This window comes from Pseudorasbora parva, chromosome 13 (assembly GCF_024679245.1).
Source record: "Pseudorasbora parva isolate DD20220531a chromosome 13, ASM2467924v1, whole genome shotgun sequence".
In the NCBI taxonomy this organism is placed as follows: domain Eukaryota; kingdom Metazoa; phylum Chordata; class Actinopteri; order Cypriniformes; family Gobionidae; genus Pseudorasbora; species Pseudorasbora parva.
Window position 1 is genome coordinate 16,254,305 of NC_090184.1, and position 27,093 is coordinate 16,281,397.

At 39.4% G+C, this 27,093-nt stretch overlaps 1 protein-coding gene across 5 annotated transcripts in view; it reads right to left on the bottom strand.

The window, feature by feature from the left end:
* LOC137038593 (novel protein similar to vertebrate membrane associated guanylate kinase, WW and PDZ domain containing 1 (MAGI1)) overlaps window positions 1-27,093 on the bottom strand; it is a 140,288-nt gene that overhangs the window by 37,509 nt on the left and 75,686 nt on the right. For 3 of the 5 annotated variants that reach the window (XM_067413299.1, XM_067413297.1, XM_067413296.1), the window contains exons 6-13: window positions 19,233-19,416; window positions 18,489-18,559; window positions 15,031-15,096; window positions 14,597-14,764; window positions 10,552-11,086; window positions 7,510-8,077; window positions 7,350-7,413; window positions 6,813-7,190 (exon numbers count right to left, since the gene is read on the bottom strand). In XM_067413299.1, coding sequence (XP_067269400.1) covers window positions 6,813-7,190; window positions 7,350-7,413; window positions 7,510-8,077; window positions 10,552-11,086; window positions 14,597-14,764; window positions 15,031-15,096; window positions 18,489-18,559; window positions 19,233-19,416 — 2,034 coding nt within the window. The remainder of the gene's footprint in view (window positions 1-6,812; window positions 7,191-7,349; window positions 7,414-7,509; window positions 8,078-10,551; window positions 11,087-14,596; window positions 14,765-15,030; window positions 15,097-18,488; window positions 18,560-19,232; window positions 19,417-27,093) is intronic. The other 2 variants (XM_067413300.1, XM_067413298.1) reach the window with 1 other exon arrangement.

Here is a 27,093-nt window from a genome sequence, read left to right on the forward strand (position 1 = left end):
CCCATTTCCTGCACACGCCTGTGCACGGTGGCTCTGGATGTTTCTACTCCAGACTCAGTCCACTGCTTCCGCAGGTCCCCCAAGGTCTGGAATCGGTCCTTCTCCACAATCTTCCTCAGGGTCCGGTCACCTCTTCTTGTTGTGCAGCGTTTTTTGCCACACTTTTTCCTTCCCACAGACTTCCCACTGAGGTGCCTTGATACAGCACTCTGGGAACAGCCTATTCGTTTAGAAATTTCTTTCTGTGTCTTACCCTCTCGCTTGAGGGTGTCAGTGATGGCCTTCTGGACAGCAGTCAGGTCGGCAGTCTTACCCATGATTGCGGTTTTGAGTAATGAACCAGGCTGGGAGTTTTTAAAAGCCTCAGGAATCTTTTGCAGGTGTTTAGAGTTAATTAGTTGATTCAGATGATTAGGTTAATAGCTCGTTTAGAGAACCTTTTCATGATATGCTAATTTATTGGAATTTTGGGTTTTCATGAGCTGTATGCCAAAATCATCAGGTATTTCAAGACCTGAAATATTTCAGTTGAAGTGCAATGAATCTAAAATATATGAAAGTTAAATTTTTATCACTACATTATGGAAAATAATGAACTTTATCACAATATGCACATTTTTTGAGAAGGACCTGTATAGTTGATGTTACAAATCATTTGTAATTCACTCACAAACGAAGATTCAGCTAAGGGAACAATTTATTGAATAACTTTAAATCTGTATGTCCATCAAAGTTTTAGTATGCCCACAACAATTTTTGTTAAAAGTACTTTGGGTTTGGAAAAAGTGAATAATAGTTTTGGGTGAACTGTCCCTTTAAGAGATTCACTGGCAGTGGCACAACTAGGATAGTCACTCGTATTGATTCATTGATCTTGTAACTCGCATGTTTTGCTTGCTGACAAAAATTTTCCTCTCTTTATAATTCTCAGTGTCTCCCCTGACATTGCTTATATTGCCATCATCTCTGACCTGTATATAGCTCTACAGACATCAGCCCTACACACACACACACACACACACACACACACACACACGCACAGTTTCCATGTTTTATGGGCGTAATGGATTTCATACTGTACAAACCGTATTTTCTATCCCCCTACACTGCCCCTGCCCCTAAACCTAACTATCACAGGACACATTCTGCATTTTTACTTTCTCGTCCAGCGTTTCATCAGGCATCACAGTCTCAAGACGAACTCTCTTTTATCTCCATACCGAGCCTTTAATTGCCAGCTATTTATGTAAGGTATATGATGTGGAACACAACTAATTTTATTTTAAGCTATTTTCAAAATGCCTGGGAGAAGGAACAGGATCAATTATATAAGCCAGACTTTATCTAGTATTGGCCATTTGAGAACTATAGCTTAACGTAAATGCAAATACAGACTAACCAATAGGACATGGCTCGGGTCATAGCAATAAAAAAAATAAAATAAAAAAAAAAATATATATATATATATATATATATATATATATATATATATATATATATATATATATATATATATATATATATATATATATATATATATATATCCTTATATAATGTCATAATACTGTCATCTCAAATATTAACTTTTATTCTTACTTAGACTCTGAGGTTGTGTAAAACAAGACAGCACATCCAGCTCAAAATTATAAATTCAAGTCATAAAGAAAAGAAGCATCGAGATATTGATATAGATGAAAACAGCTGTGACTTTGAGGACAGGCACTTTTTTAGATGCTCATGCTTTAGTGATGCCATGGCCTCAATAAAAACCAAAGGAACACTGAGCAAAATGAGGTCATTGTGGGCTTAGGTAGGGGAGAGTGGGAGGGTGAAGGAGGGGTGTGTGTATCCGGGCCTGACTGTTGGCAGGCCTCAGTGTTGGCAGGACTCTGTCTCACTGTCAGTCAGTCAACTTAATACAGCTGCCACTAAATAAGACCAATTATGTGCATAACACGGTATGTAGCTGCTTTCAATGTAAATAGAAAGTTTGCAAATTCATAATTACACTACTCTTTTCAATAGATTGGTATTGGTAAGATTTACCAACCACCAGAAAGAAGTATCTTATGCTCACTAAGGCTGCATTTATTTTATCAAACAGTATGCAACATTTTGAAAACATTATTACAATTTAAAATAGGTCTTTTCTGTTTACATTTTTAACAAGTGATTTATTCCTGTGATGAAAAGCAGATTTTTTTAGCATCATTACTCCAGTTTTCAGTGTCACATGATCCTTCAGAAATCAATGATTTGCTGCTCAAGAAATATTTCTTATTATTATAAATGTTGAAAACAGTTGTGCTGCTTAATATTTTTGTTGAAGCTGATATATCCGTTATATATATATTTTATAACACTGTTACATCTTTACATTAAGATTTGTCACATCCGTGTTGAGTAACAGTATTAATTGCTTTCAGAAATCTTTTGAACATTGTGAAAAGTTAGACTTTTACCACAACTGTTTAAATAAAAGTTGAAGTTAAAGTTGAAGTTAACAAAATACAATGCGATGCAAAAGTACACCAACTCAATGAGTTAAAAAGCTAGGGTAGGCAATGTTTTTCATAAACACTTTTTAGTATAACTGGTTGAAATTATTCACATCCTTACAGCAATCAATAATAGAAGTGGTATCTGTGGAAGTCACAGGACCAAAAATATCTTCGACCAATCCCTGTAATCGGTCCGAATGCATTGATAGGATGTCCTACCTGCCTTAAATTATGTATTTGCACATCACACGTCACCAATGTGTTCCGTAAGGCTATGCAGAGTTGAAGCATAGTCACTGAGCATTACAAACAAATAGTAGCCGCCTTTTACAGTTCATACTGAACCAAAACAACGAGCTTCACATTTTGTCGTAATCTCTGTAATTATGAGATGGCAACCCGTCCTGTGACTTTCTACTTGGAGCTGTTCACATACTTCAACTCGGATGTATGTGTTTCTATGACAACACTATCAACGACAAGATACATCTGCAGCAGTCAGGCTCATGGTACGAGTCAGAGATCTTTAAGTTGTTTATGTTCATTATTAATGTCTCACGCTTTGAGACATGAGGTTATTTAACACTAAGCGCGTTTCCATTACCCTTCAAATTGCGCAAATTGAAATTGCGAAATAAAAATACGCTCAATGGAAACGCGGCAATTTCGCAAAAACTCCCATATATCGCAAAAAAGTTTTTACGCTCTCATGAGGTGGTTTTTCAGGCGATTCGAAAAAGGACATTTTCGCAAAACTGCAATGGAAACGTTTTTTCGCATTTACATGTCACCTGTTGCGGTGACGCATTGCTGCAACATAGGGCCTATATATTATATTTTCCACTCAATTGTGTCGTAATAACAAGATAATGTAGTTAAAATGACATATATTTTCTCCTAATAAGGACTACAGGCTATATATACTGTAATTAAGACATATATTCAAGAAATGTATTAAAACAGAAAGAGCTAGCCTATAGTTTCAGCCTTACTCAAAGGCAGAGGAAACAGGCCAGTTTCGCACGTCAATCCATTCCAGACGATCTTAGTTTGCTTCTTATCTAATAAACAGGCAATTCATTTATGAAACATCGATCAAAATAAAAATACAATTTATACAAAACTAAATATATTTTTTAAGAAAGACTTTCTAGAAAATAAAACTCGAAGTGATCAAAATCATGTGACTCCCCATGTCTCAAACATATTGTGATTCTTAATCATGCTGCTCACTTTTCATAACCAACATATTCATTAAAATAATAATATTACAGGCTAATGTTTAGGCCTAAACGTAGCCTATTTAGTTTCGTAGTTAGGCTATGTTTTCTTTAACCCACAGCCGATAAAAGCGCCGACGGTCTCATTTTTTCCTTCTTCCTTTAAGAGAGATGAAACAATTTACATTACTCTTGTCATTTTTAGCAGATGAGTTCAAGACATAATTATAAACTATAAACTGTCTATTTTTATTTGCGGACTCAGGGAACTAATTATTTTGCATGCACTCACTCCAAACGCGGTCTCCATTTCAAAAAAATTATTTCGTTTATTAAATGCCAATTTTTTCTTTTCCAAAGCATTTCTAAATTCAGTTCAAATGCCAATCAAACGAAATATCTAGCCAAAATAACGAAAGTGGTAAAAATAAAAATAAAACATTTGAGTTAACATGCAAATTCAAACATTTCGCTCTACTCTATATGCGTCAACCTGCCGCGCTTAAAAGGCGATCATTCTTTACAGATGATGGTTCGGTTTGGAGAGAAGACCAGACGGAGTTCTTTATTAAACTCATAAAAGACAATATAGGATTACAGTAATACTGGATTCTAAACACAGAAATGCTACATTATCATGAAGACCTTGAAGCAGATCTGACACACACACACACACACACACACACACACACACACACACACACACACACACACACACACACACACACACACACACACACAAACACACCTCATATCCGTGCCGCTTAAGTCTAAACTAAGGTGCTTTCCTTGCCATTAATGCTTGGATAACACATATGTCTCCTTCCAATAAAAATAATGGCTAGTGTGGTGGATGGGATTTACAAACTTACCAAGTGCCATCATTTTGGAATGACATATCGCGAGAGGAAAGTAAGATGTTTTAGTCGCATAACTGCAGCTATGGAAACACTGTCATTTCGCAATAGTTTTTTATCGACATTTAAGAAATATCGCAAAAGTTTTTCACAAATCTGTAATGGAAACGCAGCTACTGTCTCTCGTGACGCTTTACAGCCTCTGCTGTGGCTGTACATGTTCATGTGTTTTGGAAGAAGTGTGGTGTGGAGAGCGCTCTAAAGGGAGGGTGAGATATACTTTTAAAGCTAGTTTGCTATTGCTAGCCTCTATGGAAGTGCACACTCTAACGTTAAAGTTATTAATGTTTTTTTATTATTATTGAACATGTTAACACTTTTTTTTGTTCTTTTTTCTCTGTATATCCTGAGGCTGCACATCACAGAGGATTTTAGCTGGACCACCAGCGTCACATCACTCTCCTGCGCCGGCTGAAAAAAAGCAAGTCCCACTCCACCCAATGTCAACCTCAGACCGCTGGCTGAACGTCTGATGCATATGGCACCTTAACTGGAAACACTTCAGGAGTTTCAAAGTTGTCATCTGATCTACAGGATGTCCGCGAGACGCGTGTGTTGCGTTCTTTAAAGGTCTGCCTGGAAAACAAATGCCGCAACACCAAACCCCCTCGTGGAAGAAGAATGCTGTTAATGAGTGCTTACCAGGCTCAACTAAACGCTGGCTTTTCAAAAGTATGTGAAGTTTGCGGCTAGTAAACCTGCACAACAATCTCAAATAAATAATTTATAGATGCAAGCCGGTCTGTTATTGCAGGGACGTCGACTTTACATTTTCACGACCCTAAACATGACACAGAACAAAACTAACTGTGATTGGTTGCATTACATGTCAATCAAATGTCCTCTTTGGCAGTTCTTGATCAATGAAAGCTGCGAAAGAGTCCAGACCTTCTGCCATCAGTCTGAGGGTCCAAGCTACGTGAGACCCCCCACCCCTCCTCACCACATTCTACAGGGACACCACTGAAAGTGTGCGGACCAGCTGCATCACTGTCTGATATGGAAACTGCAGCACTGGCCCTACATTGGACTGTGAACACAGTAAAAAAAAGAGATCTTCTTTATCCCTACCTCCTCCATCCTGGACATTTTCTTTGCACAGTGCTCCAGCCACCAGTATTGTGAAGGAACCCACCTATCCCTCCCACAGTCTTTTCTAGCCTCAAGGAAGGCAGTACCAGAGCATCAGAGCCTGCTCTGCCAGCCTGCTCAACAGCTTCTTCCATAGGGTTGTGAGAGCCCTCAAAAGACATCACGCTCACCTCTGAAACCTCCATCCAAACCCCTATCTCCTGAACAGAAACATCTCAATAACCCACCCACCCTCCCCTTTCACCCTACCACTCTTACTTCTTCCTCTTGCTACTGTTCTCAAAGAACAGTTCTTGAAAAACTGTTAACAACTCTTGTTTGTAATACTGAGTGTGCTATGCATAGGTAAATGGCAATGGACGAGAAATGATCGGTCTGAACTTAAACTTTATCAACTGTATGAGCAACACACTCTTAAACTTTTTAATGGGTTGGATGCATGCAATTTAACTTTTTTAACTTTAGTTAGAGTGTAATGCTGCTGCTTGAGCATAAACAGTGTCTGCAAAGTTACAGCGCTGAAAGTTCAATGCAAACAGAGATCTTGTCTTTTAAAGTTAAGGCAGTTTATTGCCTACAAAAATGGCCGGTTTGGACTACAACAAGCTTCTTCCCGGGTTGGTGACATCATAAACCCTTGCTAGTCACCGCAGATGTGACTTCTGCCCGTAATGGTAAGGGCTGTAGCATTTCAGGACAACCTGTGCTTGGCATTTCAGCCAATAAAAATACATGAAACTACATTTGGCCATCTAACCAATCTAAGACCATTGCGTTTTTCAGAGGGATGGGCTTCATAGAAGCAGGAAGCAAACAAGCCGCTCAAAGGACAGTGGAGACAGCGGTGTGGAATAAAGGTCAAATATAAGAAAAATACAGCGTTTTAAAAAAACAAAAGAAGTATTAAGACATGTTACTGCGCCCCATAAACACAACCAAGCCTAGAAAAAGCCACGGAACCACCCCTTTGTAGTTAATCCTAAGTTTGTTTAATATAAAACTCAAGAAATAGCTTGCATCAAATGTTGTTCATCGTGTACTTGCAAGATATTGCATAGTGTTGGTGCATTACAAAGACTCACCTTTGACATTTTCCACATCCTGAGAGGCAATGACAAATCCAAAGCCTTCACCCGGCTTTCTCTTCAGCTCCACCTCATACCCTCGCAGCACAGGCTGTTCTTTCTGCTCTGTTTTTACTCTGGGACTGAGCACCGTACCGCCTTCCTCCAAACTCATCCAATCACGTGGCTCAAGTGTAAGCGTGACAGGTACAGAATCCAGGAAGCTGGTGCTTTGTACCAATGAGGAGCGCACCAGCGCTGGAGAGGGCGGGGTGAGAGAGTTCCGCGATAATGGCACAGAGTCCATAAGAGGGACTTCAGAGTCAGAGGCGGACCGAGGAGGGGGAGGAGTTAGTCGCCGCACAGAATTAGGGGAATTGGAGAAATGTGAGGTGCCTACAATGAAAGGACACAATTATTAATATTTGATGAACAGGGATGAAGACTACACAATTGCTATTGATTTTCTGCAATCTAATAATACCACTTTAAAAATATATATTTTTTAAAAATGTGAACACTGTATGTAATGGAATGGGTGAACATATAACTCACCCCCTCTATAAATTAGAAGAATAACCTCCCCTTTTTTAGTGTGTTCTTGCAAAATCCTTTGGACCTTGAATAATAAGCAAAAAGAACATATATACACACTACTAATAATAATTGTACACCATAATAAGTTTAAGCTGAATATTATCAGTTCTTTTTCTACCTGTGCAAAGCTGAGACTTTGTACATCTGCTCCATTGATCTTCACAATGGCATCTCCAGACTGCAGCCCATTACACTGTCTGTGGTCCCAGACTTTCTTCACAAGGGTCTGCCTGCCTCCATGACCTCCTGCCGTCACGCTGAACCCCATATTGCTGCCTCTCTCGCATTTAGCCAAGGCCACAGGGACTAATTCTCCACCTCCCAGCATTCCTCCAACTCCACTGCCAATCACAGCGCTCATGGCTCCGGGTGAAGGAATGCTGTTCGGGCTGCCGCTGCTGGCACTGGCTGTGCCGTTGAAGGTGAAGTAAGGCCCGTCTGAATGGGTGCTGCTAGGTGGGGTTAGCAGTGAATTCTGGGGTTTACGGAGATGTGAGTAACGCCTTCCTCCACCAGGAGAGAAAGGGACGGGACCCGGACTTAGTTCTGTGTGGGGTAGGGGCAATCGAGATATGGGCGGTGGAGTACTTGAGGATAGGTCACTCTCAGATGATTTGAAGGAGTGCAGGCGGAGAGGTGGCGGAGTGGAGAGAGAGTTGTTGTTGTGGTTACGGATAAACGAGGCCCTGTGAAGATAAAAAGAGAAAGACCTTGTGTTCATAATGTAGACATAATGTATCATAATCAGGGTTGGCAGGAACAGAATACATGTAACAGCGAAAATATGAATAACTGTGTTGTTGCAATTGCAGTTAAATTCAAAAAGAATTTAGATTTAACAGCACTGAAACACTAACATGACGTTAACTTCAATTTGGGGAAATATAATATAATTCAAAAAGTACAGAGCACCCCAAATGACATGCAATAAAATATTTTTTATTGTGTGCATTATTTACTAATGCATTCCCTCGATTTACTAAATTGTGTGGACGATTTACTATTTTGTTTCCTCAATTTGGTAAATCATGTGGACGATTTACTATTTAGTTCCTTATATTTGCTAAATCGTGCGCCCGATTTACTGTTCGCTCCCTCGATTTGCTAAAATGTGTGGACGATTTATTGTCCGCTTTCTTAATATGCTAAATCGTGCAGACGATTTATTATTTTGCGCCCTCAATTAGCTAAATCGTGTAGACGATTTACTATTTAATTTCCTCGATTTGCTTAATCATACAGACAATTAACTGTTTGTGCCCTCGATTTGCTGAATAAAACCGTGTTCACAATTTACGGTTCAGTTCCCTCAATTAGCTCAATCGTGCAGACGATTTATTATTTCGTTCCCCCAATTTGCTAAATCGTGCAAACGATTTACTATTTACTTCCCTCAATATGCTATATCGTGCATACGTTAACTATTTTGTTCCCTTAATATGCTATATCGTGCAGACGTTTACTATTTAGTTCCCTTAATATGCTATATCGTGCAGATGTTTACTATTTAGTTCCCTTAATATGCTATATCGTGCAGACGTTTACTATTTAGTTCCCTTAATATGCTATATCGTACAGACGATTTACTATTTAGTTCCCTCAATATTATAACGTGCAGACGATTTACTATTTCGATCCCTCAATATACTATAACGTGCAGGCAATTTACTATTTAGTTCCCTCAATATACTATAACGTGTAGGCGATTTACTATTTAGTTCCCTCAATATTATAACGTGCAGATGTTTACTATTTCGCTCCCTCAATATGCTATAACGTGCAGACGATTTACTATTTAGTTTCCTCAATGTTATATCGTGCAGACGTTTACTATTTCGTTCCCATAATATGCTATATCGTGCAGACGTTTACTATTTCGTTCCCTCAATATGCTTATATCGTGCAGACGTTTACTATTTCGTTCCCTCAATATGCTATATAGTGCAGACGATTTACTATATCGTTCCCTCAATATTATAACGTGCAGACGATTTACTATTTCGATCCCTCAATATGCTATAACGTGCAGACGATTTACTATTTAGTTCCCTCGATTTGCTAAATTGTGTGCACAATTTACTGTTCGCTCCCTCGATTTGCTAAATAGTGTAGAAGATTTACTATTTTGTTTCCTTGATTCGCTAAATTGTGCAGATGATTTACTGTTCATTCCTTCAATTTGCTAAATTGTGCGCATGATTTACTGTTCAGTACCTCGATTTGCTAAATTGTGTAGACGATTTACTAATTTATTCCCTCAATTTGCTAATCATGCGGACAATTTACTGTTCATTCTCTCTATTCGCTAATCGTGCAGACTTTTTACTATTTCGTTCCCTCAATTTGCTAATCATGCAGACGCTTTACTGTACATTCCCTCAATTTGCTAAATCATGCGGACAATTTACTATTTCATTCAAATAATGTAACATTCCATGAAACAGAAACCACCTTGCTATGACCATTAAAATAAGTTGCTTTATACACTCACTGGGTAACTGGGTTTTGAAGTAAATTTTAAGAAGCAGAAATAAAACTAGTGTAAAAAGTGTCATCTTATTAATTAGCTTGTGTTAATTAATGCGGTGCTAATTAGCTTCATTATTAATTAATGATAAAGTCTGTCAAGAAAAATCAAATTCAGATCATAGATAGATGACAATAATAATAAAATGTTTCTTGAGCTCAAGGTCAGGTGTTGCTGAATACTGGAGTAATGGCTGCTGAAAATTCAGCTTTGCCATCACAGTATTAAATTCAATTTTAAGATATATTAAAACAGACAATATAGAATTGTTTTGTTTTTTTAGATTCTATCTAAAACAATTCACAATATTACTGCTTTTACTGTATTTTTGATCAAATACGTGCAGCATTGGTGAGCATAAAAGACTGCTTTAAAACCTTACTGACCTTAACCTTTTGAACAGTAATGTACATATAATGATTTGATACAGAAAGAAAAATTCCTAAAATTCTTGATCAGTAAAAATAAAAGTACATTAAAGAAACACAAGCATATTTTTTCACTTCTTTATATAAAACAAGCCCCCCAAAAGAAGTAATATGCCAAAATATGTCACAAATGACATTTTACAGCATGTATTCTATAATCTAACCCTGATCATAGCAGTGACAATATAACATAAAATCCATTCACCTCTGTGATCCAATCGCAGACACCACCTCACTGTCACTCTGGCTGGCTAGTTCTGCACTCTGTAACCTTCTTATGCTTCTTGCAGTGCGTGGCGGTCTCAGGAATCCGCCCCCATACCCGTTACAGTACTGGTACGATGACGGAGGTCTTTGAGGTGAAGCAAAAGGAGGTGAATTACCATTAGCATCCAGGCTGAACCTTGATGCCCGTACTCTGAGATTCCTTGAGGATCCCCTCTCAAATTCAGACCACATGGGACCATTGTGGTTGAGGTGTGGGTTTGAGTATGGGAGAGGGGCCTGGGCCTGGGGTTGGGTGGTGGTCGGTGGAGGTAGATGTAGTGACTGGTCTTGGTAAGCTGTTAGCCTAGAATTGGGCATCTTAGGACAGCCGTCAGAGTTATAGAGCATGGGGTAGCCCCTTCGGACTACAACATCCACAGTGTGACCCACCGGGATAACTTTCAACATTTCCACGACCTCTTTGTGAGAGAAGCCAAGCACGCAGGTATCATTGATGTACACCAGAATGTCCGCTGGGGGAAAAGGCAAAAGATGAAACGTGTGAAATTGCATAATATAAAAGCTCAACCTAAGCAGATCTCAGCAGAGATTGACTTCCATAGTGGGAGCAAAATACAAACCAAAAAAGTTGTGACTGTACAAATTGTGAATAAAAAGGATTACAATATTTTACAAATCTCATAAACTTATATTTTATTCACAATAGAATATAGATAACATCAAATTTTGAAAGTGATATTTTGAAATCGAATGCCAGATATTGGTTCATTTTGGATTTCATGAGAGCTACACATTCCAAAAAAGTTGGGACAGGTAGCAATAAGAGGCTGGAAAAGTTAAATGTACATATAAAGAACAACTGGAGGACCAATTTGCAACTTATTAGGTCAATTGGTCAATTGGCAACATGACTGGGTATAAAAAGAGCCTCTCAGAGTGTTATAAAGAAGAGGGGATGCCACCCAGTGGTAAACATGGCGTTATCCCAACTTTTTGAGATGTGTTGATGCCATTCAATTTAAAATCCACTTATTTTTCCCTTAAAATTATACATTTTCTTAGTTTAAACATTCGATATGTCATCTATGTTGTATTCTTAATAAAATATTTACATTTGAAACTTCCACATCATTGCATTCTGTTTTTATTTACAATGTGTACAGTGTCCAAACTTAATCAGGTTTGTACTATGGTAGTCAATGGCTGCCGAAATCTGCTTGTTTACAAACATTCTTCCAAATATCTTATTTTGTGTTCAGCAGAAGAAAGAAATTTATACAGTTTTGGAACAACTTGAGGGTGAGTAAATAATAACAGAAATTAACATTTTAGGTGAACTATCCCTTTAACAACAATTTACTAACATTTCAATTAATAATTTGATGCAATGCATTTATTGTGTACATGCATGTAATTTTTAAAATGTTAGTACAATATGAAAACATGTATGTAATTACATCTGTAATTCATTTCTGTAGTTAGATGTATAGTTACACTGTTGACACGTCCCTTACACCTAACCTGGTGGCCACTGGCTGCCATATGGCCTTCTATCAGTAGAAACCCTGGAGTATATTCAAATGATTGTGCTTTCCCCCCTCATATCCCCCTGAGACAAGAGATTTATGCATTTTATTTCTGGAAAAATTCCTCCTATGACGCAAATTGACGATATTTGCATCATAGGAGGAATGTTTGGCCAAAGGCTAAAGACTACAGCCAGCAGAGGGAGCCGTTTCCGCATGTTTTGAACCCGCGCATGGGGGATGGAGATCACACTCAGAGCTCAGATCAGCTACAGGCACTCATTTAAACAGAGCTATGGTGAGCAATGTAGGTCTTTTAACTACTTAAATTAATTTTGATGAAAGTTAAGCTTGCAAAGGCATGAACTGAAACGCACCAGACTGAACTAGCGTTGTGAATGTATGCCGCGAGTGTAGTCGCGATTACCTCAGCTCTCATCATGAGAGATCATTCAGCTCATTTATCTCACTCCTGCAGTTAGTGCTCAGTGCTGTGATACTCGCGCGGTGACTCAATCATTATATTGAACAGACACGCTCAGTTTTTAATTGTAGTGTCTTCTCTAACTCAGTCACAGTAATCCAGTAGGTGGCTTTGGGAATGGCCTCATAGGGCAGCGAAGCATTCTGGGAATTGTAGTCTTTCATCCCCATGATACAAAAATACATTTTCTTTCTTTTCTCAGTCAAGAAGGCACCAAATTCAAAAATAATTTCACATTTCTACTACATTGATGACCCAGTTTAAATACAGATTAATCTTCCCAGCGCTGAAGTACCCCTTTAAGGCTTTATATAATGTAAACGAATGAGTTAAAAAAATATTCACCCCCTCACAGTTGTCATGAAGGGCCAAAATTAACCGTATAGACCAAAACCACAATTTGTACCAAGCTGTAAACATGTTTTTTTTCTGCTGTAAAGTTGGGAACTTTAACATGGGACTCAAGCTCTGGAGCCTAGTGGTCAGTGGAGGAATTGCAATTTAAATTACTTCCGTATTGGCTTCAAGAGAGACCGCGGGAGGTTGCCACTTGGTCTAAACGTATCTAAATGGGTGACGGGTCAGAGTATTTTTGAAACGGCAAGGCTTGTGGATTGCTCTCAGTCAGCAGTGGTGAGAATTTACCAACAGTGGCCCGAGGAGGGACAAACCACAAACCAGTGACAGGGTGTTTGATGCCCAAGGTTTATCGATGCACAAGGGCAACAGAAGCAATCCCATCTGGTCCAAGCCAACAGAAGGTCTACTGTGGCAAAAAATGTCCATGATGGTTATGGGAGGAATTGGTCTCAACATGGGACTGTGCTGCTTAGGGGACTGGGATGTGTCCCCCTCAATATTGGAAAATGGAATTTTTAAAAATTGGAAAACTTAATAATTGTTTTCAAGCCCCTATTCAAGTCTTTGACTTCAGTAGCAGGGACTCTGACTTCCAACTGACTAAATGTTAACATACATAGTACATTTAACCCTTGTGCATCAATTTAAAAAAGATTTATGTCAAAAAACTGTCATAAAACATGTAATATTGGGAGCACAAACTTAAGTGTGGTCTTATTTTAAAGAAGATTATTGTTGAAGCCAAACTAAAAGTTTTAAAAGTGAAAAAAAAGAAAAAGAAATTATAGATTTTTAAGTTTATGAAAATGATTTACGAATAATATTTTGTACAAAACATATATTTTCTATGAAACAGCATTTTAAACAGTAAACTCTAAAATAAAACTAAAAAGCCATAAAAGTTGTGTTCCAAATTTGAGGTTGATATCTCAAAAATGATCTTTGTCAGTTTGTTTGGGTGCAGTGCCAAAGTTTCCCCATTAGATGTCAGCAAAACTCCACTGATACACACAGAAAATGTTATTGATATAGATAATAATGATAGATACAATTTAATAGTTCTAGTTCCAAGTGCTTGTTTCCAAAGCCGTATGTGACTTTTGTATTTTTGGGGGGTTACGAATCAAATATTTGCCTTTTAAAGTGCTACTTTCCTTCCTGCCTGCAATTACATGAGGGGTTTGTACACTTTTATGTTTCCCAACTTCAACATTTGTGTAATAATAAACAGATGATTTAAACAGATGATAAACGGATGATTTTGTTTATTTATTTGCTGTTTGTGATTCTATACAATTTGTACCACGTCACTATACTGTTACTATTATGGTGGTGGGATGGACGTTGATTCATAGTGGCGAAAATGTCCCCCCCAATGTCAAAGTCGCTCCTACGCCCCTGGAAAGAGCGTGTTCATAATGTCACATTTTACTTGTAAATGTGTGTGTCAGCAGGCAGTGATAGCTGGATTACTCCATGCAGGACATCAGGATTAGAGGGAGATCGAGACTCTCGTTCAACAGAAACACCGAATCACAACACTAATCCACAGTGGGACAGAAAGAATAATATAGAGAAAGAGAGCAGCGACCTATAGATAAAACATAGCCTTTTAGCGCAGTAGGCTGCTGAAGAAAGATGAGGACGGTTACCTGTGTTAAGTGCTGAAGGTCCTCCAGGAGTGATGCTGTAAATCTGCAGGAACTCCCTCCGCCTGCTGCCTCCCACTATATTGAAGCCAAAGCCCCGCGGACCCTTCACCAAACGAGTGTGAACGGAGAAGCCTCTCAATTCACCCGGCTGGTCTGTAAACTCTGCCACTACAAAGCACAAAATCAAACAAAGATGGTGACCAGTTCAAATATGAAAACAGAGAGATTATTTAGGAAATCACCCCATTAAGAGTAAAGAAAAGGAGAAATGATTAACGTTACAAAAGTCGGAAGGTGAAAGGTGAAGAAAAAAATATAACATTTTTCCAGACAAGTCAATCTAAATTCTGTCGCGGTAGCTCAACGTGATGCTAGCACTGCTAAGATCATGGGATCAAATCCAAGGGAACACACAAACTGACAAAAATGTATACCTTGAATGCACTGTAAGTAGCTTTGTAAGTCTGTAAGTGTCTGCCAAATGCATGAATTTGAAATGTCTGAAGGAAAAGAGAGGTAGAAGTACAGACAGAGGTAAGCATTTGCATGTCTGAGCACATACTGTTCAAGCGTATGTTAAACAGCAGATTCACATGCAGCACTTTACGGCACAAAATGTAAAAAGAACCACCTAAAGCAAGCATGGGATTTTAAAACTGTAATGACATCTTGTTCCTAAACCTAAAGTTTGTACATTTATACCACCCCCTACAGTTAGCAATGATGTACTGCTTCTTATCAACAGAAATCAGAGCAATAACATTGTACAAATTTGCAAACATTTGTACTATTTTCTTATTAAAGATTACTAAAGCACTAAAGAGAATAATGGAATTTAAGCATTTTATTTTAATTATTATTCTTTTAAGTATAAATATAAAGTCTGTGTGTGTGTGTGTGTGTGTGTATACACACATAAGTATGTGTATATATATATATATATATATATATATATATATATATATATATATATATATATATATATATATATATATATATATATATATATATATATATATACACACACATACATACATGCACAGGTCAGGCATAACATTATGACCATTCCTAATATTGTGTTGGCTCCCCTTATGCTGCCAAAATGGACTCCACTAGACCCCTGAAGATGTGCTGACTGGTCTGCGGCTATGCAGCCCCATACACATCAACTGCAATGCACTGTGTATTCTGACACCTTTCTATCAGAACCAGCATTAACTTCTTGAGCACTTTGAGCTACAGTAGCTCGTCTGTTTGATTGGACCACACAGGCCAGCCTTCTCTCCCCACGTGCATCAATGAGCCTTGGCCGCCCATTGCCGTCTATTCACTACTGTTCCTTCCTTAGACAACACTGCAACAAAAAAAATGCTTTTCTTACTTAGAATTTTTGTCTTGTTTCTAGTCCAAACATGTACAAATTCTTAAAACAAGTAGCATTTACTAGACAGATATACATTTTTTTTTTTTTTACGGGGAAATAACCCCAAAATTAAGTGAGTTGCTTAAAAGAAGGAAAATAATCTGCCAGTGGAGTAAGCAAAATAATATTAATTCAAACAGAAAACAAGTTTATTTTGCTTACCCCATTGGCAGATTATTTAGCTTATTTTGAGTTATTTAACTCCCAAAACAAGATATATTTCCTTAACATTTGCTTGTCTAGTAAACGCTTCTTAATTGTATTATCTTTGGACTGGAAACAAGACAAAAATACTAAATAAGAAAATGATTTTTTTTTTTTTTGCAGTGCATGTTTTAATAGATACTGACCACTGTAGACTGGGAACACCCTACAAGAGCTGCAGTTTTTTTCCCGGTCTGCAGTGGTCAGTATCTCCAGTACCTGGTCTGATGAATCATGTTTTCATGTTTTCAATCACGTGGATGGCCGGGTGCATGTCGCTTACCTGGGGAACACATGGTACCAGGGTGCACTATGGAAAGAAGGAAAGCTGTTGGAAGCAGTTTGATGCTTTGGGCAATGTTCTGCTGGGAAAACCTTGGGTCTGCCATCCCTGTGGATGTTACTTTGACACGTACAACCTACCTAAGCATTGTTGCAGACCATTTACACCCTTTGATGTAAACGGTATCCCCTGGTGGCTGTGGCCTCTTTCAGCAGGATAATGTGTCCTGCCACAAAGCAAAAATGGTTCAGGAATAGTTTGAGGAGCACAACAACAAGTTTGAGGTGTTGACTTGGCCTCCAAATTTCCAGATCTCAATCCAATTGAGCATCTGTGGGATGTGCTGAACAAACAAGTCCGATTAATGGAGACCCCACCTCACAACTTACAGGACTTAAAGGGTCTACTACTAACATCTTGGTGCCTGATACCACAGCACACATTCAGGGGTCAAGTGGAGTCCATGCCTCAATGGGTCAGGGCCATTTTGGCAGCAAAAGTGGCATTAACGGAAAATTTGGAAGGTGATCGTAATGTTACACCTGATCAGTATAAATATATTTATGTATTTATTTATTTATCTGGTCAGCCTTTGCTTGCCATGACATAAGAATTCAATTAAAGAAAAAAAAAGAAAAAAGTAATTTTTTATTTCAAATCCAATCTAAAATGTCTTTAGTTATCACTTTGTAATTTCATGGAAATAATGACCAGTGCATTCTTCAAAAGAATAGATAAACAGATACTTAATCTTGACTATTTTTTGAATATTTTAAAAAGCTCTTTACTCATATACAAAGTATGATATAGGAAAATACGGAGCTCATACTCGAGGAGAAAAACACCCCCCCCCCCCACCCCCAAAAATATGCAATTTAGTGAATTTGTTGATATTTGTATGGCCAAAAATATTATTTACATATCAGTTGTCATTCCTCCTGATAATGTCTTAGTAAGATTAATTTTAAATGCTTAGTTTCATGATCAAAGCTCTGTAGTGTTTATTATGGGGTGGGGGGGAGTGAGGAAGGGGGTGGCATTAATGCAATGCAATACAATGATGACTGAGAGATGAACAATGTAAATTCCTCAAAAGCCTGATGTATCATATTACTCACATTTTAATATGATTTTTCAAAAATGTTCATCTTTTACTAACAATATAAAATATTACTAACAATAAAAAAGTTATCTTGCATTTACTTTATAAAAATCAATATAAATTTTGTTTGATGATAGGTGTTTATAGAAATATACTAAAATACATTTTAATAAACTATGAATCAAATGACAGAGTCAGGGCACATTGCAGATTGTCTAAAACAGGTTTTAGCACAAAAATGTTTATCAAATATGATACAATAGGCTTTATACTTCAGGGATAGGAACATGTAAAACATTCCATACATAGGTAGTTTTAAAATATACACAAATGTTATTACCTGAATTGATAAACTGAAGAAGGAACCAGAATGAGTCTACCTTACAAACATTTGTGCATGGCTTTTTTTAAAAGGGAAAGATGTTTTGCTCATGGGTGATGCATGTAAAGCTTCCATGATGATTAAAAGTGTGATATTGTTTTACATTTAGTATTAAATTCACACCGTAACAGCCCTATATAGACTTTATATAATAAAAAAAAAGAGTCAGGGGAGCAACCTCCCTTTTTATCAAGCTGTCAAGCAAATATCTAAATGTAGCTGCAGGAACATCTGTCTTTAAATCAGGAGTATCAGACAGTTATCTGCAGCACAGGGAAAAGTGTATTTACAAGCTAATAAAAACTCTCTAAATAAAAAAGTGTATTAATACAGTGCATATATTAAATATGTATTGTTATCTAAAACTGTTGGATGACTTAAACCTGAAAGGAAACAAGGCAATAGAATAGAATAGAATAGAATAGAATAGAATAGAATAGAATAGAATAGAATAGAATAGAATAGAATAGAATAGAATAGAATAGAATAGAATCTTACATTCTGACATGCAGACATTCTCTCTGCTGTGAGTTCGGCGATTAAGCCAAGAGGATGGCTGCAGATGATGGCTGCAGAACAAACACATAACACAAGATGTCAGTGTTGTCCAACAGAAAAGTCTTTTAAAACCCCACTGTACATCACTGTAAACAGCTCTCCTCTCGCTATTAAAAAACACACCTAAAACATTGTTTTGCTTATAAATATATGACAGGTTGAGGTTTCAAATTACATACATCTGTGTTGCGTGTCTGTTCTGATGGACAACCAAGCTACAGAATAAAAAGCAGCTAATCATATAATTGTGGATGGTTAAGATAGAAAAACAAACAAAAAGTTCTACATTTTAAAGGGGAGGTACAAATATTTCCGTGTCTCCTGATGTCAATAACTGTGTCCAATCAGACAATGTACCATACATTGTGTTTCCATCATCCTCAAAAAACAAGATCAAAATATGCAAAGTCAATAAAACATGACCTAATTTATCAGACTTTGCTGGTATATGTTGACTTTGTGGCACTTGAAAACAAAACCTGACCCCGCTGACTTTCATTGTATAGACAAAATCAGAATAAACATTCTTCAAAAATTCGTATTTAATGTTTTTGATGAACTATCCCCTCATGTCCAAATATAAACATCTGAGTCCTGAAGCAAAACCATCTGTGTTTTTAGTGCTCTAAAGCGTATGGTCCTCACTTTATACTGACAGTATATAGTGATCTTTAATCTTCTCACTCTTTGTAATAGGCATTCCCTGAGTCGCTGTACATCATCTCCCAGTTTTCCGACCCTGTCACCCGTGCACCTCTGCGGGGTCCGAGCCCATTCTCCAAGGCACTGCCGTCGCCTCCACTTGAATGTCGTGATTGGCTGGGGGATGAAGTGGGGGCGGGGGCACTGCTCGCCCCAGCCGAACCACCTACAACACAAATGAAGAGAAAACAAGACTTTTGAAATAACACTGCTTACTGAAACACAAAGGCTATTCTGGCTGAAAGCTTCAATTTGAACATTCATTGAATTATTATTCAAAGTCATTCTCTTTTATAGTCAGTACTAAACAGGTTTATTTTTCCTACTGGACACATGAAAGCAAGAAAAACGTCTAAATGAAACTGCCATTGTGCATTACCATTATATAGGTTTCTATTTATAGTTTGCCATTTACATTTTCATTATATCCCCTGAGTTTGTGTCTGTGTGTGTGTGTGTGTGTGTGTGTGTGTGTGTGTGTGTGTGTGTGTGTGGTTCACAAAATGTCCCCATAAAGATGCCAATATTCAAAATCCCTGTCCTTTTTAGGTCCCAATGTGGAAAACAGCTTATAAATGAAGTGATGCTTTTTGTGTTTGATGTTTTAAGTGTTTTTTTCTTAATGCAAAGATTCAGAATGTTTTCCGTGATGGGTAGCGTTAGGGGAATATACAGTTTGCAGCATAAAATCATTACGTCTATGGAATGTCCCCATAAACCATTAACACAAATAAAAGTGTGTGAGAGAGAGTGAATGGCCACATACTCTGTGTGGATACACATACTAATGCATCTACATACTATAACTGAACAGATCAACTCGTTTTCAATTCAACAATTAACTCTTTCCCCGCCAGCGTTTAAAAAAAAAAAGTTGCCATCCACCGCCGGGGTTTTTGACAATTTTCACCAAAATTGAATAGCCCATAGAATATTTTGTTTAATGAATATCTGAGCATGCAATATATCAAAATAAAGAGCTGACCCTCTTCTTAAAAAAAAAAAAAACTTTTATTCTAGCTTCATGCATTCCTTTTTTATCAACACTTGAATATGGGTAGGTTTCATAAAAAAAGCTGATTTTGAACAAAAAGCTGAGAAAATCACATTTTTGTGAAACACTTTCCAGATCAGATTCAGAGCGATTATCAAACACAGATGGTGTAGATCGAGTCCATCAACCCCCCTAATGCTTACACAGTCCTGGAGCTCGTCCTGGGTCCACATTTCATCAGTAACATTAGATAGTTTTGATTCATATGCTGTTTAATGAGGATGTTCACGTTATTTTTAATATGCATATGGTTACATGCGATCGCTCGTTTCACTGCGTCTTCCTCACATGTGTTTTGATAGGAGATTCAGTACTCTCATTCTAAAGAATCCCAATAGCGCCCCCTAGCGCCCGACAGTGAAAATACGGAAACCCGGAAAATTCCGTTATTGGCCTGGAAACGTTTTCTCACAAATAACAGAAATTTCCGTGTTTGGTGGGGAAAGAGTTAAAACTTATTAATTAGACAGAGGGTGTACACTATATGGACAAAAGTATTGGGACTGCATTTACAAACATTTGTGGGGGAAAAGTTCAGTTCTGAACTCTGTAGCTAATAGGTTGCCAATAGGCTTACTGCGATAGTCGGTGTTACCAGTGTTTAGCCAAAACACCGGTTACATCACTTTACCTCCGTTGTTTCGATTTTTTTTATAGTTCAGTTAATGAACAGAAAATTAAAAACTGAACGTTTCTGCTCAATGCAGCGTGAGCCTAACTAGATTCGCAGCACAGACCAGCAGCAGGAGTCAGATTTCATTTATCACGAGAGCGAGAAGCTGACTGACAAGATGATGGCTGACAATTTGGTTTCAAAGCGAAATGTAAACGTGCCTATTTAAGCTAGTATATCATTGTACATTTTGTTGTTGTGTTTTTCATGAAGAATAACAATGCTCACACCATTCAAGCAATTGCCGCCCCCGAATTGGCACTAATTCTAAAGCGCAAATAAAATGCGCACAGACATTCCTAACAGCTTTAGAATTTTCACTTTAGAATTACCGTCACATCCCTAGTTGGCACCCTTACAAATGCTCTACTGGATGAAAGGGAAACACTCCAAAATCTTGTGGAAAGCCTTCCCAGAAGATTGGAAGCTGTTATAGGGACCAAATCCATATGAATGTCTAAGAACTTAGAACGCATAGTCATTAAAGTCCCTGTTGGTATAATGTTCAGGTGTCCCAAAACTTTTATCAATATAGTGTTCATCAGAAAGAAGAAAGTCATACACCTAGGATATCTTGAGGGTGGGTAAATTATTGGGGTAATTTTTATTTTAAAGTGAACTAATCCTTTAAACTCTCGCCATTTATGTTTCAAGATGCCAAAACAGTGTTAATCACTATATCAGTAATCATGTGCTTGGAAGTGACTTTTGTATCACATACACACAAAACAGGAGGTTCACTATGGTAATTAATGTGTTTGTCATTCCCAAAACAAAACTTTGCAGTGTGCATGTGGTGTTTGTTTGTGTATGTTTCTCGACAAATATGATTCAGCTGAAAAGCAATAGCAAGTTTCCCTCATTTTAAAGTCTAAAGGAAATCGCTTCAGTGTCAATTGTGAAATGTACTGTAAGCAGGGTCAGCATCTAAGAGACAGAGCGGTACATTTAATCCATAGAGACGGATCGGTATGTAAACCTCCGCTGTTGATTGGCTTCAATGTCATGCTTTGATCGATGCCTCTGTCATCTGTGCCACTACCCATGGGGTGAAGACACTAGAGCCTGACAAAAGTGCACAGACAACCAAAACCCAAGTGAAGTTATGAAAGAGTCGACTGGACAGTTTTGTCGGCTCGTAGTCTAAACTCAGAAATGTCTTCTGACAAACTAGATCACTAACATTTATTGTTGCTTCAAGCATAAGTAGTGATGCAGTGAAATATGTTTTAAACTTTCATATAGCTGAAAACTCAAAATTATTTCTGGGTGATTACATTTAGGTAATTGGATAATTGGGTGCTGTTCAAGGTGTGTTGCCTGGTGATAAATTATAATTGTTGTAAAAAAAAATTGGTCAAGGTGAAAATCCTTGTCACTGCTTACATGTTTATTTTACCCATGTTGTGAGCACAAAATAAATGCTGACACAAAGATGGGCATCATCGCTGTAGTTCTTATTAAATATCATTTGGGCAATGGTTTCGGTCCTCCAGTAGTTTTTTCTTTACTTTCAGGTATATTTTAGAGAGTACATTTTCATGACAATATTTATATTAAGCAAGGTTTGTTTTTTTTAAAGTACATTTTAAATCATTATGATTAAATAATATTTTGTTGTGCATTAAAGCTGCACTATGTAACTTTTCCATCCACTAGGGGGCGCTTATTCAAAGCAATGTTGTAGTTTAAAGTTTGAGCACAGAATCTTGGGACATGTGGTCTTCACCTCACAGCCAGTGGAAAAGAATCGGGATAGGACTCAGGCAGAAATCAAGTTCATGAATGTGATTATTAACATTTAATTTATTATGACGGCCACAGTCGCGGGCCCCATTTCCGCTTTTCCAGTCATGAGTATGAGGTAACACAGCTCTGTTTATCATATTAGATATATTTAAGTGTGTTGCAAATGATGTTATGCCGTTACTCGTCAGATGTTGTGCGTTCGCTCAGCGGCTGCTGTGACACTTGTTCACACTTGTTAGCGTTATAAATAAAACCGAAAGGCAAGCGTAGCGCAGATATGACGCAATTGACAGGCAACTCCCTCAGATGTCCCGGCTCCTTGGTTAAAATAGCAATTCTTTCACAATTTACAAATAGTTGGAAACATTTGGGATATTATAAGTACTCAACTGAACCAAATATATAACACCGGCCTAGTGGTTTTTGGATATTTCACCGCAAAAATACTACATAGTGCACCTTTAAAGTACATTTATTTTGATGTGTTGACTAACATATGACAGTATCACCAAGTTTGGACTCAATGTTTCAACTGAAAACTACAAACGTTTTGTGTTTTGGCCATTCATTTACATGGCAACAGTGTTTTGGGTGCCTGAATACCCACCGAATACAAAACCATGCCTTTACCGTCTCCCATGTGAACAACAAAAGCATGAATTTGTGAAAATGGTGACATCGTGCGCATGCGTGTTACATTTCTGTCAGGACCACTATCATCAAATATGATTGATAGCATATAGTTTGGATTGACGGTATGGTTCCATTCTAGGCAAGCAATAACCCCCATTAGGGTAAACAGAACAGAACCAATATTATGTACTGCAGATTTCAAAATAATACAGGATTTAGTCATAATTTAGTCTGATTCAAGGGAAATTAGAATACCAAATCCTGACTGGACGATAGAAGGAGCTGGGGATGGAGGAGGGTAAATGAGCTCTGGAGAAATGTGATAGCTGCTGATAGTATTAAAGGAGCTTATATATGTATGCTGTAATGGGCATCATATTACTATTGGTAGATATGATTAGCAGACAGACAGTTTGACTAACATGACCTGCCAGAACTGACGCGATACACTTGATGATCAGGCATGCATATTACCCATTCGCTGTCGTGTAAACATACCCTTAGTGGCACCATTTCCAGCCACTGGTTTGTTATTTTGGTTTCTAATTTGATTTGTCATCACTGTCAGCAGTTATCTTTAATCCCCTTGTCTGTGTATTATCTGAGGTGTTGAGCAATAGTGCATTTTTGAGCCTACATTCAATCCGACTAAAATACTTAAATATTGTTAAAATCAGAAACTCTAATGCTGCGTTCACACCAAAGGTGAATAAAGCATCTGGGGTGGGTGATTTCCATTTTAAGTCAATGTAAAGATGGGTTGATACGTGTCTGGAGGTCCTGTGGCTCGATGGACGCAATTAGCACGACGGGATGGAAACGATATCGCCTAATTTCGCCTCAAAAGGCAAATTGAGTGATTTTATTTGGTGTTTTTTGTGCATTCACGCATTTCAAATGAATTTGCGTCTGATGCCCGAGTTGAAATATCTGAACTTTGGCGTATGTGAAGTGACGTGATAAACAAGGGCAGGCCCGCCCGGAGTTGGTGGTCTGGAGGGTGATCCTCGCTCCAATTCGGGACAACAGGTCATCAAACTGGCTCCAGGACAGGCGGAAGTACTGCAGACAGGGGCTGGTGGACCCAAGTATGACGATGATGACCCCTACACTGCTGTTCTGCTCCAGAGCAAATACAGACGGTGACTCTCTCAATGAATGCTTGATCAACATCAGCCATCTTGCAAACAGACAACCGCCTAGCACTTTCCCCTCCCACAAGAAGCTAATTTTGAAGGGAAATTTGTTTTTTGTGGGAGGTGCAAGTGTAGGCAGATTCAAAATGTTAAACTAGACGTGATAAAAGTGAATTTGATGTTCAATTCGCTTTCGGTGTGAATGCAGCATAAGACCTTTACCCAAGTTGTATTGTAATTGATGACTTAACTTGTAATGGAGTCATTTTCTCTGTAAGGAATCTGTACTTTTACTCAAGTGTGGTTTTCAGGTACTCTTTACACCGCTGGTATTTAAGTCCTGTGTTTTCAGTTCACCTTTGTCTGGTCTCAGTTATGTATGGTTGTGTTTGCTTGCTGTTCTTCATGTGGATTTTTCCTGATGATATTGTTAAATACTGTTTATACTGTTCATCTTCATCCTTGTATCTTCAAATGCAGCTCAACCGGGACACAAACTAAAGTGCATGTGAAGCACTTGCATTTAACTAGAGTGTTCAGATGATTAATATTTTAATATTTTTTAAAATATTAAATTTGCAGCTTCATTATTACAAATGTATAATTACAAATATATTTAAATACATGACATACAAGTAGAATAAATGCTTGTCATTACATTCTTCGGTTCAAAGACAATAGAAGTAATTATGAAATTACATATGAAGATGTGGCAAGGGGGGCGTGGTTCACCGAGGTCTGCAGCGGGAGAGAGAGCCGCGGGACGGGCGGTAAGTGAGTGGGTTGGAAGCAGATTAATAACACCTGTCTCTTGTTCCAGTAATGGGCGCGGAGAGGGTACAAAACACCGGTGGAACCGCAGACGAGGGAGAGAGAGAGTCGGACTGTTGATGCGCAACACAGGACCCTGAGTTTGACCCGGAAGCCGGAAGTGCCGCGAACCGGAAGCTATTGTTATATATGAGTTTGACTGAAGGCACACGCCTGAGTGTGTTGTTGACTTTGAGAAAGAGAATAAAAAGGAGAAGCATCAACAGTCCAGCCGACCCGTGTCCTCTTCCTTCCTTATTATATCGAACTTGTTACACTGGTGCCGAAACCCGGGAAGGAAGTAGGACAGCGTCGCCGCCATGCAAACGCCCTCCGCCTCGCCGTTTGCGGACATCATCACCTCTCTCGCGGCCCTCCATCAAGAACAACATCAGTCTATGCTGGACCTGCGGGCAGACCAGGAGCGCCGCTTCGAGGCCATTGTCCGTGGCCAGCAAGAGGACCGCGAGAGGTTCCGGAGCTGGATCGACCGGGAGGTTCGCACCGAAGCCGCCGGGCTGACCAGCGCACCGGTCCACGTGCCCCTGCATAAGATGGGGCCACAAGATGATCCGGAGGCCTTTATAGACCTCTTCCAGAAGGCCGCGGAGGCCTGCGGGTGGCCCCGGGCACAGTGGCCGGTGCGCCTGATACCACTGCTTACGGGAGAAGCCCAGGCGGCCGCCCAACAACTGCCGGTGGCGAACCTCCTGGAGTATGAAGACCTCAAGAGGGCCATCATCCAGCGGGTCGGTCGGACCCCCGAACAACATCGCCAGAGATTCCGCTCGTTGGAGTGGGGCGAGGCCGGCCGACCCTTCGCGATGGCCCAACAGCTCCGGGACTCGTGCCGCAAATGGCTACTGGCCGGTGGAAGCGACGTGGACCACATCGTCGATCTGAGTTCGAGGGCCCCGCCCAGGGGGGCGGGGCTGCTGGGGTCGGGCGGGGATAACGGATCCGGTTCCACCCCCCCTCCGCGCTCATTTTCCAACCCACTCCCCGCCGCAGGGGCGGCGGGTAGGCCTGGGCTGGCCTGCTGGCGGTGCGGCGACCCGGATCATTTTGTGGACCGATGTCCGATGATGGACGTCGGGACAATGATCCGGGTCCCGGACTTCCAGCGGACCACCCCCGATCAAGCAGGAGAGTACCAAATTCCTGTGAGTATCAAGGGGGGTACATATCAGGCCTTGGTGGATTCAGGATGTAACCAAACCTCGATCCACCAAAGCTTGATGCAGCCTGGGGCATTGGATACTGGCCGCGTGGTTAAGGTGCGGTGTGTGCACGGGGATGTGGTGGAGTATCCGCTGGTCCCAGTCACGATACAGTTCAGGGGAGAAAAACATAGCATTGAGGTGGCGGTTAGTCCCCACCTCCGGCATCCGCTAATTCTGGGGACGAATTGGCCCGCCTTTTCGGCGTTATTGGGGTCGTTATGCGCGGATGCCGCTTGGGAGAACAAGGCTAGGAACGGGGCGGCGCGAGTGCAGGTTGGCGAGACTGATACGGGACCCTTGGGAACAGCTCCAGAGGAACCGAGCGGGGTCGAGAGACTGATTCTCTCGGACCGCGATGACTTCCCTCTGGAGCAGTCTCAAGATGAGACCCTAAAACATGCATTTCAGCAGGTCCGCTCTATCGACGGTCAGTCTCTCCAACCCGCATTGCCCGTCACGTATCCTTATTTTGCCATAATTAAGGATCGGTTGTATCGAGTGACCCAAGACACTCAGACAAAAGTGGATACAACTCAGTTATTAGTACCAAAGAGCCGCCGGGAAA